The sequence below is a fragment of the Equus przewalskii genome, chromosome 18, assembly GCF_037783145.1.
Source record: "Equus przewalskii isolate Varuska chromosome 18, EquPr2, whole genome shotgun sequence".
Lineage (NCBI taxonomy): Eukaryota > Metazoa > Chordata > Mammalia > Perissodactyla > Equidae > Equus > Equus przewalskii.
This window is the reverse complement of record NC_091848.1, coordinates 47,175,308-47,192,300: the sequence shown is the minus strand read 5'-3', so window position 1 is coordinate 47,192,300 and position 16,993 is coordinate 47,175,308. Positions and strand designations below refer to the sequence as shown.

At 38.3% G+C, this 16,993-nt stretch overlaps 1 protein-coding gene across 14 annotated transcripts in view; it reads right to left on the bottom strand.

The window, feature by feature from the left end:
- SLC9C1 (solute carrier family 9 member C1) overlaps positions 1-16,993 on the bottom strand; it is a 94,481-nt gene that overhangs the window by 34,112 nt on the left and 43,376 nt on the right. For all 14 annotated transcript variants that reach the window (XM_070582690.1, XM_070582698.1, XM_070582696.1 and 11 more), the window contains 4 exons: positions 15,357-15,523; positions 13,394-13,519; positions 10,291-10,388; positions 6,245-6,364 (listed from right to left, as the gene is read on the bottom strand). In XM_070582690.1, the coding sequence (XP_070438791.1) occupies positions 6,245-6,364; positions 10,291-10,388; positions 13,394-13,519; positions 15,357-15,523 (511 nt within the window). The remainder of the gene's footprint in view (positions 1-6,244; positions 6,365-10,290; positions 10,389-13,393; positions 13,520-15,356; positions 15,524-16,993) is intronic.

Sequence of the window (16,993 nt, the reverse complement as noted above, 5' to 3'; positions counted from 1 at the left end):
TCAGTTTTATTTTGGTTTCCATTTGCATGGAACATCTTTTTTCCATCACTTCACTCTCAGCCTGTGTGTGTCCTAAAACTGAAATGAGTCTCTTCTAGGCAGTGTATAGTTGTATCATTTTTTTAAAATCCATTCAGTCACTCTGTGTCTTTTGATTGGAGAATTTAGTCTATTTACATTTAAAGTAATTATTGATAGATATGGATTTACTATTGCCATTTTGATTATTGTTTTCTGGCTAATTTGTAATTCTTTTGTGCCTATCTTCTTTTGCTTTCCATCTTTCTGACTTGACAATTTTCTGTAGTGGTATGCTTATATTCCTTTCTCTCTATCTTCTGTTTATCTACTATAGGCTTTTACTTTGTGGTTACCACAAGGCTTATGTAAAACATCTTTTATTTATAACAATCTATTTTAACTTTGCTGTGTAGAGTATTCTTGGTTAGCAGAGTTTTTTTCCTCTCAGTACTTTGACTATATCATGACACTGTCTTCTGGCCTGCAAAATTTCTGCTGAAAAATCTGATAGTCTTATGGGAGGTTCCCTTCTACATAACAAGTTTTTTTTCTCTTGATGCTTTTAAGATTCTCTCCTTATCTTTAACTTTTGACAATTTAATTATATAATGTGTCTCAGTGTAGGTCTCTGGAATCATTGTATTTGGAACTCTCTGAGTTTCTTGGATCTGGATATCTGTTTCTTTCTCCAAGTTAGGGAAGTTTTCAGCCATTATTTCTTTGAATAAGCTTTCTGCCCTTTTCTGTCTCTGTTCTCCTTCTGGGACCCCTATAATGTGAATATTGGTCTGCTTGATGGTGTCCCATAAATCCTTTAAGCTATCTTTTTCTTTTTGCTCCTCTGATTGGATGAATTTCACTACCCTGTCTTTGAGTTCACTGATCCTTTATTCTGCTTGATCTAGTCTGCTGTTTAGCCCCTCTACTGAATTTTTCAGCTCAGTTGTTGTATTCTTCAGCTCTGTGATTTCTATTTGGTACTTTCTTATATTTTCTGTCTCTTTGTTGAAATTCTCTCTTTGTTCATGAATTCTTCTCCTGACCTTGGTAAGCAACTTTATGATTGCTATTTTGATCTATCAGATAAATCACTTATCTCAGTTTCATTAAGATCTATTTCTGGAGTTTTATCCAGTTCTTTTGTTTGGAATATACTCCTCTGTCTCTTCATTTTCCTTTATTCTCTGTGCTGGTTCCTGTGCATTAGATCAAAAAGCCACCTCTCCCAGCTTTGATGAAGTGATCTTGTGTAAGAGATGAAGCTAATCATTCCGCCCAGCCTGAGCTCTCAGTTGTCTCTCAAACCTTTGTGATTGTCCAAGCTGCCTTATTTGTTCTTAGTGGCTCCCAGTAATTGAGGGTATGCTAAGACCTGTCTGTGTCCCAAGGGGGAGGATCTTATTCAGCAGTTATATGCAGGTTGATTAGAAGCCAGTGCCCTCAGGTAGCAGCTTTTGATGTATGCAAATAGACTTCTTTCAGAGAAAGACTGGGAGATGGGCATTTCTGTCTGCTTCTGTACTGAGCTCTGGAGGGCAGCCAGTTGAAAAGTGTCTCTTTATTTGCTACATTCCAGTGGACCCTTGAATGCAAGCTCCACTGGCCACTAGAGCCAGATAATAATAAAAGGGTATGTCCTCTGGGTAGCAGTCACAAAAGCCAGGGTGCCAGACTTTTGCACAAGCTCCTTCTGGGGAGACACTATCTTTGCAAGCTTATTAAGAATTATTACTTTGCCTTCTCTAATCTTGTGGATCTTGTGAATGTAAGCCCCATTAGCTTTCAGAGCTATGTGTTTTGGGGGCCCATCTCTCAGACGGAAGTCTTAAAAGTTGGGGCACTAAATGCTGGGTCCAAACTTCTTCCTTCTTAGGGAAAAGCTGGGAGCTGTGAATTCCCTTCTGATTGTATGTCTCTGTTCCAGAGGGTGGGTTTTATGGTAAGAGTGTGTCTCAGCCTTTCCTACCCATTTCAATGTAGGTATTTTCTCATTAGCCTGATGCGCAGAAGTCATTCAGCTAGTTTCTGGATTTCTTTCAGAGGGAATTGATCCATGTGTAGCTGTAGATTCAGTGTATCCATGGGAGGAGTTGAGTTCAAGGGCCTCCTAAGTTGCCATCTCGGACCAGACCACAGACTGCTTTTCTTGATTTCTTCCAGCAATAAAATCATATCTGGTACAGCTTTGCACTCGAAGTTACCTTTTGCTTAAGTTTATGATTGAGTATAATCTGACTTTTTTTATGCCAGATAGATGAATTGAAGGGGATATGATGGAGATTACTCACAATTCCTTTAAATCTGTAACGTTGGTATTAATTTCTTACCTCCTTCTAGAATGCTATATTGCTTCTTATTACTATTTTGTCCAGGGGTTCCACTTGGCCACTTGGCCCTTCCTGCCATAATGATTCTCATTCTATAGGTTAGCGAGACAATATGAATGTTTGGCTAGATGCTAAGTATATTCATTCCAATTATACACTTACGGACTCAGGGAAATAAACAGAGAGTAGACCTACCGGACTTCTATGAGACAGACTGGGTCAGAAACTCCATATATCATCTAGAATCAAAGCTCCTAGTCTAACTTGAGGACCGTGATGACATTATAAACCTTTCATATCAGTATCGTTTTAAATGCCATATCCCAAAGTCCTATAAAAGTCTGGGTATTCTCTTTTCCCAATGCACAGTAACTCTGGTAAAGTGACTAAAGGTCCACTTGAGAAAAGATCGAGGGACTATTTACCTATATACTTGTGGTATTGTTGCGGTCTTTTCTCAAGGACTCTGGTTCTGAGAATTGACTTAGATTGAGAGAAGGGGTGAGGGAGGGATCATGATTTTCCTTTGCAGTAGTTGATCTCATCCTTTTGCTCATCAGCTCTCTCTCCATTCTTGAATCCTTTTGATGCTAAAAAGACCAATTCCATGGCAGCCTCTACTGTCAACCATGTCTTGCAGAGGACACCTATCTTTGAGGTTCTCACGATTGCCTTGGTGAAGGGAAATGTTCTCTGGGCCTTCCCAAGAAACAACGTCATGTGGTTGGTTCTTCATTCTTATATAATAAATCTAGTTAAACATTCCAATTTTTATCATATTCATTTCATCTACTGTAGGTTATTCATCTGGTCAAGCTTCAAAGAACCATCCCAGAAGTGTAATAGTACCAGCTCCAAGTGTCCTTGACAGAATCATCCCTGAATCATCATGGATAAGACCACTGTGCCAATAAATTCTCTCCAATGTGGTCTTATGTTGCAAACTTCTGGTCCAATATCCTCAAGATCCATTCTCTTATATGTTCTACTAGCATTTGCTAGTATTAGGCAGCTCCTGAAATTCCTTCAGTAGATAAGTTGTAATCTCTTGGAGAAGGCTCTGTATTTCCCCTCTAGCTGTGCTGAGACTTGAGCTGGGTAATTATTTTGGAAGCAATGAAAGGTGGCAGAGACTAACCTTCATTTTGTGATGCTTCCTCTTGTCATGTCTTTGCAGCATCTGAAGGTGATATGAGGCTATTATGCTCTAGCAGGGGAGAGGCGGCTGCTTCTGCCAGGCCAGAGTATTCATGAGAATGTGGGGTTCCAAGATCCTGAGGTTTGTTCACCCAAGAGCTACCACTTCAGATCTCAGGGTCCTGATATTTTCCTATCAGAGCCTTGACATTGATATGGAAGTCCTGTCAATGCTATGCATTTAACATTCTTTGTGTAGCTTTAGCTGCATCCCTCTAAATTAGATATACTGTATACATTTTTATTCAATTCTGAATAATTTAAGTTGAATTTTTAATTTTAAGAATTATATATATTTTTCCATTTTCTATTCAGTTTCTTTTGGTGATTGACCTCATCATGTTTGTAATTCCATCACTTATTAATTTCAACATTTCAGTAATACTTATCTTACAGTCCATATTGCATAATTCTAATAACTGAAGTCTTAGAAACATAAATCTGCTGTTATTTCTGCTGATTCTCTTTGTTTCCTTCTGTGTTTGTTGATCTTTGATAGTTACTTCATCCATTGGCTAGAAAACTCAATTTTGAACGGAATGGTATTCTGTACATAGTAATAAATGCTAACATTTATTAACTGCTTACCCAGTGCTAGTCCCAGGATTAAAGCTTTCTATATACCCTACGTAATCTTGAGAACCATCCCATGAGGTAGGCAGAGGAGAACCCAACTAGCATATCTGAGAACATATTATGTGTCAGTTATTTTGCCAGATGCTTTACATATATCAGTTAGCATCCAGAATATGACATAGATATTACTATACTATTTTGCAGATAAGAAAACTGGGACCTGAAAAGATCATTCAGCTAATAAATGGTGTAGACTAGTATTCTAAACCAAGCCATCTGACTCCAGAATCTATCCACTTTAAGATGAATGATATTTAAGAGATAGCCTAAAGGATGCATTGACTATCAATTCTTTTTCAAATCTCCCTTTCTTTAAGTTTCATCAACAGAAATAATTACTCAGGAAGTTGTAGCTTAAGTCAGTATTGAAGGCTTTAAAAGAACTGTGGTACAAAAATATCCTTTTGGTATTTATTGAGTGTGGTGGATTAAAGATAGCCACACAAACGTTGATACTCCTACTGAGAAGAAGGGTCTATATTTTCTCCTCTTGAATCTAAGAAAAGAAATAAAAGCTATCCAAAATGAAAAGGAAGAAGCAAAATTATCTCTATTCATAGATGATATGATCTTACATAGAGAAAATCTTAGAGAAATCACAGAAAACAACTAGAGCTAATAAGTGAATTCAGCAAATCTTCAGGATACAAGATCACTATACAAAAATCAGTTGTATTTCTACACATTAGGAAGGAATAGTCCAAAAATTAAATTAAGAAAACAATTTCATTTACAATAACATAAAAAATACTTAAAATTAAAGTCAACCGAAAACTTGAATACTGAAAACTATAAAACATTCTTGAAAGAAATTAGGGAAGATCTAAATAAATGAAAAGACATCCTGTGCTCATTAATTGGAAAGGTTAATATTGTTAAGGTAGCAATACTACCCAATGTAATCTATAAATTCAATGTCCCTATGAAAATCTCAATGACACTCAGGAATAGACATGCTAATCCTAAAATTCATATGGAATTGCAAGGAACTCCAAAGAGTTACACCAAATTTGAAAAAGAAAAGCAAAGTTGATGGACTCACACTTCCTGATTTCAAAATTGCCCAGCAGCTGTGGAAAACAATTTGGTGGCTCCTCAAGATGTTAAACATAAAATTATCATATGATCCAACAATTTCACTCTTAGGTGCATGGAAAGCAGGTGTTCAAACAAATACTTGTACACAAATATTGATAGCAGCACTGTTCACAATAGCAAAAGGTAAAAAGAATCCAAATGTCCATCAACTGATGAAATGGCAAATAAAATATAGTATATCCATACAATGGGCTATTATTCAGCCATAAGAAGGAATAAAGTATTGATATATGTACAAAGTAGATGAACCTTTTGCTACCGATATATGCTACAACCTGGATGAAAACATTATGTTGAGTGAAAGAAGCCAGAAACAAAATGCTACATACCGTATCAGTCTATTTACATGGAATATTCAGAATAGGTAAATTCGCTGAGACAGAAAGCAGACTACAGTCATGACCCGCATAATGACGTTTTGGTTAAGGACAGACCACATATGCGACAATAGTTTCATAAGGTTAATATCATATAGCCTAGGTTTGTAGTAGCCTATATCATCTCGGTTTGTGTAAGTACACTCTACGATGTTCACACAACAATGAAATCGCCTAACAATGTGTTTCACAGAATGTATGCTAGTCGTTATGCAATGCATGACTGTAGTACCATCCAGCAGCTGGGGAGAAGGGGGAATGGGGAGTGACTGATTAATTGGGACCAGGTTTACCTTTGGGGCAACGAAAATGTTGTGGAATTTGGTAGACGAGATGATTGCCCAACATTGTGAATATGCTAAACAACACTGAATGGTACACAAAAATGTGAAATTTATCTCAATAATAAAAAAAGTTATTATACTGTCTCTTTTTTTCTTTAAGTAACTTTCTGTCTGTGTACAAGTAATTTAGTTGTAAACCACCTCAAAATATTTTGGAAAATATTCAGGATATAAATCTAAAAAAATAAAAAAGGAATTTCAAGTGAATATAAAAGCATTTCTAGTAAGCTTCAAAAATACTCACCTTGATGGGACCCCTTTTTCCTTTTTAGTATTATACACCCAATTGAGCAACACTTTTCTAATAAAGCTAAGAATTTTTTTGCTTTCAGAATAATTCTTTATTGTTTCAGGACTCACATGTCTAAAAAAAAAACAGAAATCTTTAAACATGCTTTAAAATTTTTAGGATGAGTTTATTGCAGTATCGTCAGAAGGCAGGAAGACTATTTTGTACGGTGATGACTGGGAATGAGACACACTCATGGGCATAGGTCCAAGTCACAAAATTATAGATATAAGTAGATACACAATTATGAAGTTAGATTGTGGGGCTCACTCATTAAACAGAGTACCAAAAATGGGAGATACGTGGTTTAAAATAGCAGAGAAATCAAGGTTCAAAAAGAGAAAGCATATTATAATTCAAATATTTGAGACGCAAATACCTTCGGGTTGTCATGTTGGATCTTCCATTATCTGGTATGGCAATGAACAAATTATCTCACTAATCTGTTTGCTCTGTGAAACAGAGGTAAAAATATCTATGGCAGCTTGGGATAATTAAATGAGACAGGATATATGAAGCATCCAACCCATCTCACACCTCCTCCCATCTCTTTTCTTTCACCTTCTGAGCAAGTAGTCAGGGAATTTATGGGAAAAATACAAGAGGTGAAGTAAAAGAGTTAAAATGCTTACTTGGAGAAGTCAGTGATACCGACCCTGATATCATTTTCCCCACATTAAACCCAGCAAATATGGGGTTAAAAGCAAAACACCCATTCCCTGCTTACTCTCTGGCTTCCTGGCTCAAGAATCCACTATTCTCCATGGAGACAGACACCATCAAGGACAAGCACCTGGACTATCTCCTCCCGCAAAGAGATACGGGCTGGTGGGAAAGCTGCTGACCAGCAAGGTCATGAGCTCCCTCCTCTCTGCAAGTGTCTCAAGGCCAAAGACAGGCTGGTGGGAAAGCTCCAACCAGCAAGGCCATATGCTCCCCCTCCCCTACCTAAAACCCCAAATAAAAACCCTTCCTTTTAGCTTTTCGGGGAGTTTGGGATTTCAGCATTAGCTTCCCTCTCTCCTTGCTCAGCGCTGTGCAAAAATAAAATTCCTACTTTCTTCCACCACACCTGGTGTCAGAGATTGGCTTGCTGTGCAACGGGTAAGCGAACTCACTTCAGGTTCGGTAACATCAGTGAGTCTAAAACCTTAAAAGACACTTTGGTAGCACTTGTCCCAAGTTGTCTGCAGGTTTCTTCTGGCTTTTCTATTGAGACAGCTCAGATTTATGTGCTATGATTTGGTCTCACTTAGCCAATTCCCTTGGTTTTATAAGGAACTTACCTGCTGCTGACCAAATACTTTCACTGTCTTCATCAGAAGGAGGTTAGGGCTCCGTCCCTGGGTTTGAGACCCTATCTTAAAATATGGCTCAGAGGAAGGGCATTGGTAACTTAAGTTCAACTTCCTATTGATTATAACGTTCTCACTCTGAAATTTGGGAGATTTCTCTGCTAACAGGGATACTGATGTAATTGAAAAGAATGAAGTCATTCAATTCTCTGTGATTCAATATAATAATGTGGTAATTACATGGAAAATCATGAATGGGTATATGACTTGATTCATTCCTAATTGTAAAATATTTATTGAACACCTGTTATGCTTGCTAAATGCTCCCCAGCATTTAGGAGGCATAAACCATAAAAAAGCATAAACCATAAACCATAAAGAAATACCGGTCCCTGCTCTTAAGGATCCAGCAGACTAGTGGAGTAAGACATGTAAATAACCATTGCAGGAAAGTGTAGTAAGTGCTGCTGCAGAGATAATGAACAAGAGGGCATGCTGGACCGCAAAAGGGGGCATTTAATATAGTCTTGGGGAATCAGGGAGTCTTCCTGAAGGAGTTAACATCTAAGCTAAGATCTGATCATTTCACAGGTTCCTATGAATCTTAAAATTCTTTGATATCAATGAGTTTGTGATATATTTACAGCTCAAATTACTAAGTAATTGAGGTTCCTGAATTCCTGTTTTATATCAAGATGGTCACTGTTTAGACCTGATTTAGGAAAACAGTATGATGTCTTTAAATGGATAGTGAGGCTGCTTCGCTTTAAACCTGAGCTCTGTAATTTATTAGTCCGATGACCTTGGGTAAATTACTTAAGCTCTCTGTGCCTCATTTTCCTCATTTGCAAAATGAAGATGTTAATAGCACTTATAGGATTTTTATGACATTAAATTGGTAATACATGTAAAATGTTTAAAACTGTGCCCTGACACAGAAGTCAACAAATATAAGCTCTGTATTCAAAGTATTATTTCTTAGTCAATTACGTAGGCACTTAAGACAGATTCTGGTCCCCCTGTTTAAACTCCCCACTCTTTCTCTCCTTAGACTTACTTTCTCACCACAAGATAACCCAACACGTGGGGATACTGATAGGAGAGATCAGCAAGTGACAAAATCAACTCCAAGGCAGCCCAGCAAAGAAGCAAGTACTGAATGCAAGTGTAATTAATAGAAAGTTCTCTGGGCACTGGAACATCATCTCGCTAATCTTGATATTCCCAACAGTGCCTGGCATATAGCTTTGCACATATTAATATTCAATATTTACCTCTTACAAACATGGATAAAAATGTACTATATTCCAAAATTTGCCTTCATTGTCCACTATGAGTCCTTTCAACTCTTTAACCCCTTTTCCCACTGTCAGTCTCCTCTATGTGTCCATTTATTCTGGGTCCTCATAGGCATGTGTTGCTTCTGCCTTCGTGGAGGATTTAAAGAGGAAAAATCAAGGCAGTGGGCGACTTGCTCGATACTGCTTTTTTATATTAACCTCTCCTAGACAATGCAGTGATAGCATTTTCAGCATATCATTTATTCATTCATTTAAAAACTTACACAATACACTGTGCATCTATCCTCTTTAAAGCATCCATCATATTGTTTCTAATTAATCACATTTGCCCAACCTTCTCCCCCACACCCCCTAACACCACTAAAGTCCCCTAAGCACTTGAAGGGTCTGAAGCCAGAGGGTACACAGAGGCCCTTGTACCATGTATGGACATATTTAGACATTACTACTCCAGAAAATGAAATTTTAAATGAGATATTTTATCTTCCTACCTTGACAAATATAATATCATAATGCTTTGCATGGCTAGGTTTAAAATGAAAACTCTTAAGAGTCTTTGAAAATCTGTACTGGAGCTACATGAGAACACGCTCCAGTGTCTGGTTGCTTCTCCTCCCACACACGGTTTTATCCCTCACTGCACCACAAGCTAGTACACGCAAGTGAACACCAGGCCAGCATCCCTCTTAGGTTTTGAGATGTGCATACCAAAGGCCTAGTTTGCTTATGAGAGGATGGCCCAGGGGAAGAGGCCCAATAAGATCCTAGAAATGAGCTGAAGAGCACTAGAGCAGGGAATTTTGGTGTCTTTGGTACCAGGAGTGTGGTCTGGAACAAGAAGGTATGTCTGGGCTTTGGGTGGACATGGTTGTACCTGCATTGCTGTTTAACTCTTCCCTCCACCCAATCATGTATCCTTCATCCTTCCACAGGCAATGATCTGAGGGTACTCCCTAACACACTGACTTTGAGGAACTCACTCGTTGCTGTGGAGATGGGAATCTAAACAAATCAGTCCAACTGGATGCTGAGTATTAAGAGAGGATGCGCGTTGAGAAGCTGTGCCTGGAGGGATCAAGGGAGTCTTTGACCTTAGTGAGGCAGTCTAAAGGAAAGAGTGGTTTACCACAGCTCAGCTTTGGAAGGCAAAAGGAGGATGGGAAGAGCATCTCATGCAGAAGGAGCAGCTTGTTCTAATGCACAGAGGTGTGAACGAGCAGAGCAAGTTTGGGAAACTGAAAGTAGGTGATTTAGCCTGATGGTGGGGTTCAGAGCAGGCAGTGGCTCACACACATAGTACTTAATGATCCCAAATTACCAGACAAAAGTAAGAAAACTCACTTGTACAATTTCCTAAATACAGTGGCTTAGAAGGATAGAAGCTTTCTCTTGACAACATACTTACTCTCCCTTCTTCTCGCCAAAGCTTCCTGCTACACCTACCAGCACTTGGACCGCATTCTGGGATAGAGTCTCATTCCTGTATTGTCTCTGGTAGCTTGCCTAAACGAAATATTGAGTGAAATCATTATATAGAAGGATTGACAATGAAAACTTATGATTCCCTTTATGGAAAAATAATCTATGAGAAAGAATTCAAAATCCCCAGATAATCTAGTATCTTTCTAAAAAGAATCTTTCTATGGAGTCCAGACCATGAGATCAATGCAGAAGGTAGGTCTGAGCTTTCGGTGGAAACAAACTGGTTTTGCAGGAAACTAGGATCCTGCTAGATGTTTATTAGATTTTCAAAAATAAGTAGAGTTCTGTGCCTAAATAAATGTCAGAAGTGCTGCAAGCTGCATCCCCATCTTAAAAGTTGATAAAGCATATTCAAATATTAAAGGCTCTGAGAAATCCTTCACTAAAGGATCTGGGTTAATATCTTTACATAATTCCATTTTCCCAAACATATTGACAACAGAACTCTGTTGTCTCCAGTCTATTGTAAGCATTAAATGAACTGCTACCATTGTGCAGAATGCTGTCATTCATTCATTCAGTCCACATATTGAGAGCCCACTCTGCCTTGGGCACTACATTTGAAGCTGGGGAAACCACTGTCTGACACCGTCTGGCCTCAGTGTTCTGAACATTGTTGAGAATCATTGTACAGACCAACTTCCTAAAGTGTAATGTATGATATCACTAAAGATTCCTGGGTTCCACAGAAGACATTCTGTCTGCACAATCATTTACGGATATTAAAACATGGTTTTACTCTTGGGGGATACTAGAAAGTGATAGAACTAAATCTGAGGATGAGGATCAAAAGGCTATTTGACCATAATGAGAAGAACTCAATAGAGTAGCATTTTTCTCCTTAAACTTCACTAAAATACTTATAAAATAATGTGAGATTTAAATATTTTCAGTATCCTCAAAGATAAACACTGTAGTCTGTGGAAAAATAAGGAAACTAAAAATACTATGGGAACTCATGAGAGTTTAGTAGCACAAATGACAAAGCATTTAGATACTAGAAAAATGTTAATGTTTAAATGATTATTTACAACAAAATGTAAGAAGAATTCAGAGGATGGCTGATTCCCAAAAATAACTGCCATTATTATATATTATACATATATATATTATTAATTAATCAATGTATATATTTTAAATAAAATTATTTAATTCTTTCAATAGCTTTATGAGGAAGGTATTCTAATCTGTATTTTATAGATAAAAAAGCTGAGGCTCAGAGAGTTAAGTAGTTTTCCCAAGATCACAGTGGAAACTCAGTTCTTTCTGAATTTAAGACCTGTCCCCCTTCCCCCTCGCTTTACGGTATGCTGCCTCTCCTGTACCACGGGCTTCCCATGCTGTGTTTCCTCTTCTAACATACGATAGTGGAGAAGATACTGCCCCAGGCAACAAGGACTGGCTGAGATTTCAATAAAAACTCTCAAAGCTGAAAAAACTGTAATAGACTAATTAATACTACAGTCGGGAACAGTGAACATTAGAGTTGAGTTTGCAGGAAACAAATCAACAACCTGAGATAAACGTGAAAATATGTCTTGGATGAAGAGGAACTAAAAAGATATGAGGTAAGATGAAGATCGAGAGACCAGAGCAGAGAGATTCAGCCTGCTTTGAAAAATAGGATTTCCTGATTAAGACACAACACATAGCACAAAATCAACAAAGATATACCAGTAGAAAATAAACATTTAAGGCAAGAAATCAAAAAGCTACATGGGGCCAGCCCAGTGGCACAGCAGTTAAGTTTGCATACTCCACGTTGGTGGCCCGGGGTGTGCGGGTTTAGATCCCAGGTGCCGACCTACGCACCACTTGTCAAACCATGCTGTGGCAGGTGTCCCACATATAAAATAGAGGAAGATGGGCACAGTTGGTAGTTCAGGGCCAATCTTCCTTAGCAAAAAGAGGAGGATGGGCAGTGGATGTTAAGTCAGTGCTAACCTTCCTTGAAAAAAAATGGTGCATGGAATGTATATTGCAGAAAACATAGACTATCACAAGTGGGGAGAATCTAAGAGGCCATTCAGTTAGCATAAGTTTTCTATTTTACAGATGGTTAGAATAAAGAATAAAAGGAATAAGTCCTGAGTCACACATGATATTAATAAGGAAAACAAGACTCTACATGGAGTCTGCTGCATTGATTCTGAAGGCTCTTGAATACCATATTCTCCTGCAGTAGATTAAAAATTTGCAAGTGACTCAAAGACAGTATCTCATAAAAGCTGCTGGTGGAACAAGCACCATATAAGCGTGAGTTCATCCTTCACCGCACTGCCTCCATTGCTTCAAGATGACATGTAGGTCCTTGGAAAAGCTGTCTTTGAGACTCAGCTTGTCTAATAGGACTACTGCTGAAGAGAGAACCATCCCCTATAGAGCTTCCCTTGCCAAGTTCGACTGAGCAAGCAAAGGCGTGGAATCCTATGGAATAGCTGAAAAGATGCATGGCAGCTCCGTACGCAATGAGGAAGGCCCAACACAAACATTTGGAGAAGCTGAGTCGCGGCAACTAGCCTAGATCCTGACCTGAATAGGTAACAGCAACTAGGTTATTAGCAATTTCCCCAAGAGTTCTGTATGCTGCGGTGCTACAAAATTTCTCTAATTTTTACTCAAGATTCAAGATGAAAACATACTATCCTCTACTTGCAGTTATTAGCAGACTTGGTGGCATCCTTTCATGAAAAACTAGATGGACCCAGAGACGGGCAGTGTCATAGAACTGACTGAATAACATGTCTGAAGACTGCGCTCAGCTGTAATTCCTGCCACTGGGATCTGTGAGATTCCTGGTTCCTCATAATAAAACACTTGAGTTAATTTGAGTAGATTTCTTTTCCTTTTTTTTTTTTTGCAGTCAAGCAGATTCCTAAGATAATGCCAAACTTCCCTTTGCCTTTGTAAACAATCTACTAAGCTATGCAGGTGAGCATAATCAAGATGTTTCCAGCAAGGGAGAAAGTTTTCAGTATAATTTTAAGCCAAAAAGTAATTTTAAAAGACTACAATAAAGGACTAACGATTTGTGCTGACAAGAGACGCCTGTTGGCCAGCTCCATTGCTTCAATGTTCAGGGTCTCATCGATTTCCTTGTTGCAGTCTGGACATTTCACCTTTTGATGTTCTGTCGTTTCTCCTTGGCTCAACTAAGTAAAACACAAATCAAAACCAAAAAGTAATACATGAATATTAACATATTGTTTAGCATAAACCTCAAGTAATTTGCATAGCAGTTTGGTTTGAAAAACTATAGAAAATCTGCTGGATGCAGAAAAATGTTCAGATGAGTTTCCTCATTGTTTACACAGTTATCTGGAAGGGAAAATAATTGCCAGTTTTTGTGGGAAGGAGTTGTATCATATCTTTACCTTTACATGGCATTAACAGTTTATAAAAGCTACCATATATTTGATCACATTTTAAACCAGTGGGTCTGCAAGTGTGGTGCCCCAGCCTCAGCATCACCTGGGAATTGTTAGAAATGCACATTCTCAGACCCCGTCACAGACCTACTGAATCAGAAACTGGGAGAAAAGACAGCAATCTGTGCTTTCATAAACCCCTTCCTTGATTCTGCTGCAGCTCAAGTTGACAACCACCGCTTTAAACTACTCAGGAAGGAAGAACAGAAAGTGAACATGGCATTAGGAGATGGGAATATGGATAACCCCATTGTACTGATGAGAAAAGCTGAAGCTTAGAGAAAATAAAAATTTTGCTCAAGATCACAAAGCCATTTATTAAGGGACAAAGCTAGGACATGAACCTAGATTTTCTGAGACCAAGGCCGGTGCTCTGTCTATAACACTAAAATATCCCTCTTGTTTGCATCGTAAAGAACAGAAAGCGGTTGTCTGGTCACCTGCCTTCTGAAACAGATCAAGTCCCAGGGTGGTGCTTCAACCCTGACTTTGCAATAGCATCAGTTGGGTAAATGGATTAAAAATACATATTCCTGGGACCCTCTTCAGATCCTTTGCATCAGATTCTCCTGGGTAGGGGCTGGAGGAATCAATCCACATTTTTAATAAGTTTTCCAGATGATTCTGATGCAGTCAGGTTAGCAAAAGGCCACAATCAGACATTGGAAGCTACTATAGAAAATCCTCGGATTTGACTTGGTGCTTGTCTCATCCTGAAATCCTGGCAGTATTCCTGCAGGCAGAGGGCTTGGTTCTGACCCTCCATCTGGAGCTTCAAGCACTGGTTAGTGGACGTGAAAGAGATTTTTAGGAATCCTATTTCATAGAAACCAATTCTTATGCCTACACTCCTGAAATTGGCTCCTCGTATTGTATGATGCAGAAAAACATTGTAATGAAGACTGGACATCACCTAGGAGAGGGCAAAGCAGCAGCAGCACTGAGGAAATCCCAGAACAACTTCATGATTTCTCTTTACGGCACGCATGACTGATTATTGAGTTACGTACTCTTAAATAAGTAAGAAGTCTGACCGCAGAGATTCTAGAGCAGATCTCAGAAGTAGGAAGTGACATCCCACTCACATCTAAACTCATGATACTGGTTTTGAATTCTACTTTATATAAAAAAAATAATATTTACCATAAGCTAGGGCCTAGCAAGTGCTCAGTATATATGATAGCCTGAATGCTGAATAAATGCAGAACAAGGGCACCTGTCTACCTTCAATCTAGTAAAAAACTGCCTATTTTCTAAGGCTCTCTCTCCTCTTTTTATGACATTTTTCAAAGGCAGCTCCGTTCACTGTTCCTTCTTTTGAACTTACAACACAAATCTTCTACATACTCACAGGGGTTGTCACTTCTACTTTGCCCCACAGTGATCACAAAATGCCCTGAAATCGCCTCCATACAGTTAGGGTAAATATGGAGTTACCAATACCACTTCTCTGTCAATTACAAGTATTAAAAATTGTGAGTTAATAATTGTAACATTTATGCTTACTTAAGGGCAATCATATCCACTTCGAGGGGACAAACAGAAGATACTACCGGCTCACCGCATACGGGTTTTGAAGTACAATGGCTTTCTCGACCATGTTCCAATCCGCATCAGCAAGATCTTTGTCAAATTTGAGTGCAGAGGCTGCGGATCTGGTTACCTCTTGAAAGTGTTGGAATGTACAATAAAGTGATTTATATTTTGTTGATGTGACGTCACGGAGACCTTCGATACAAAGAGAGTATTTTACAAATGAGGCACACCATCATTTTGATATGATTATAAAGCTTTCTTTTGTTCTTATTGTCACTAAGTATTTTCTTTTTAAGTTAAAGACAACATAAATTGTTTAATAATGGGAACACTAACAATTTCAATCTTTTCTACTTTCATACTTCTCACAAAAGCTGAGGTACATAATGATAACAATAGCAACAGTTAATATTGATGGAGTGCTTACTGTATGCTGAGAAAGCACATCTCAGCACTTGGCACCTAGTAAGTCTTTGGATCATCCTGACTAACTTTTGAGGTAAGTTCCTTTTCTAGTTCCATAGAGGAGACAGAGGAACAGAGGTGTGATGATTCATTTTATGTGTTAACTTGATTAGGCCATGGAATGTCCGGATATTTGGTCAAACATTATTCTGGGCGTGTCTGTGAAGGTGTTTCTGGATGAGAATAATATTTAAGTTGGTAGACACTGAGTTAATGAGATTGCTCTCGTCAGTGTGGGCAGGCCTCGTCCAATCCACAGAGGCCTGAACAGGACAAAAGGCTGAGCAAAAGAAAATTCACTCTCTGTGCCTGACGATCTTCAAGCTGGGCGGGCGGCCCTCTCCTGCCTGTGGAGTCCGACTGGAACTCACTCTACTGGTTCTTCCCTGGTTCTCAGGCCTTCGGACTGCAGATCCTGGGACTTCTTAGCTTCCATAATCATGTGAGCCAATTCCTTATAATAAATCCCTTTATATATACATATACACACATACAGAATATATGTATGTACATATATATATATAAGATATATAGGTAGGAGATATATATGTAAGATATATATATGTGTGTGTATACATATATCTCCTAGACATACGTCTCTTAGATGTACACTACATATGTACCCATATGTAAGAAATACGTGCCTATATATAAGATCATATATATAGGCATATATGATATATCTCCAGACCTCATAAACATTTGAAGGACTCTTACTCTCAGACACAAATTCTTTTTTTGAGCCCTAGAAACTGTTTTGGAAAGCAATAAGGTACCATAAGCAAATGTTCACTGCTCTCAGTGCAAGTAAACAGATGCTCCACATAAGAATTTTAGGTTTATTTAGCAACTAAGTAGAACATGTGATACTCTTTGCAAAACTTTACCTCTTTAATCTGTTCTTCCCATTTTACTAGGTTAAGGTACAGACAATGAAAAAAGAAAAGGAAAGAAAAAGAAAAGGTTGTGTTGCAAATATGAGGAAGGAAAGGAGATTGGCTAGTGTGATATTATCCTTAAAAATAAAATTTCAGATTGATAAAAAATGCCATTAGAGTGAAAATTCTGGATGAGACAGAAAGGGTGATAGGGTAGTCAAGAATATAATGGATTCAAAGTATCAGGGCAATTTATTTATAGTTCTTTTCTAGCCCTGACCTAGCTGTGTGACCTTTGGCAAGAACTTTTAACTCTCTA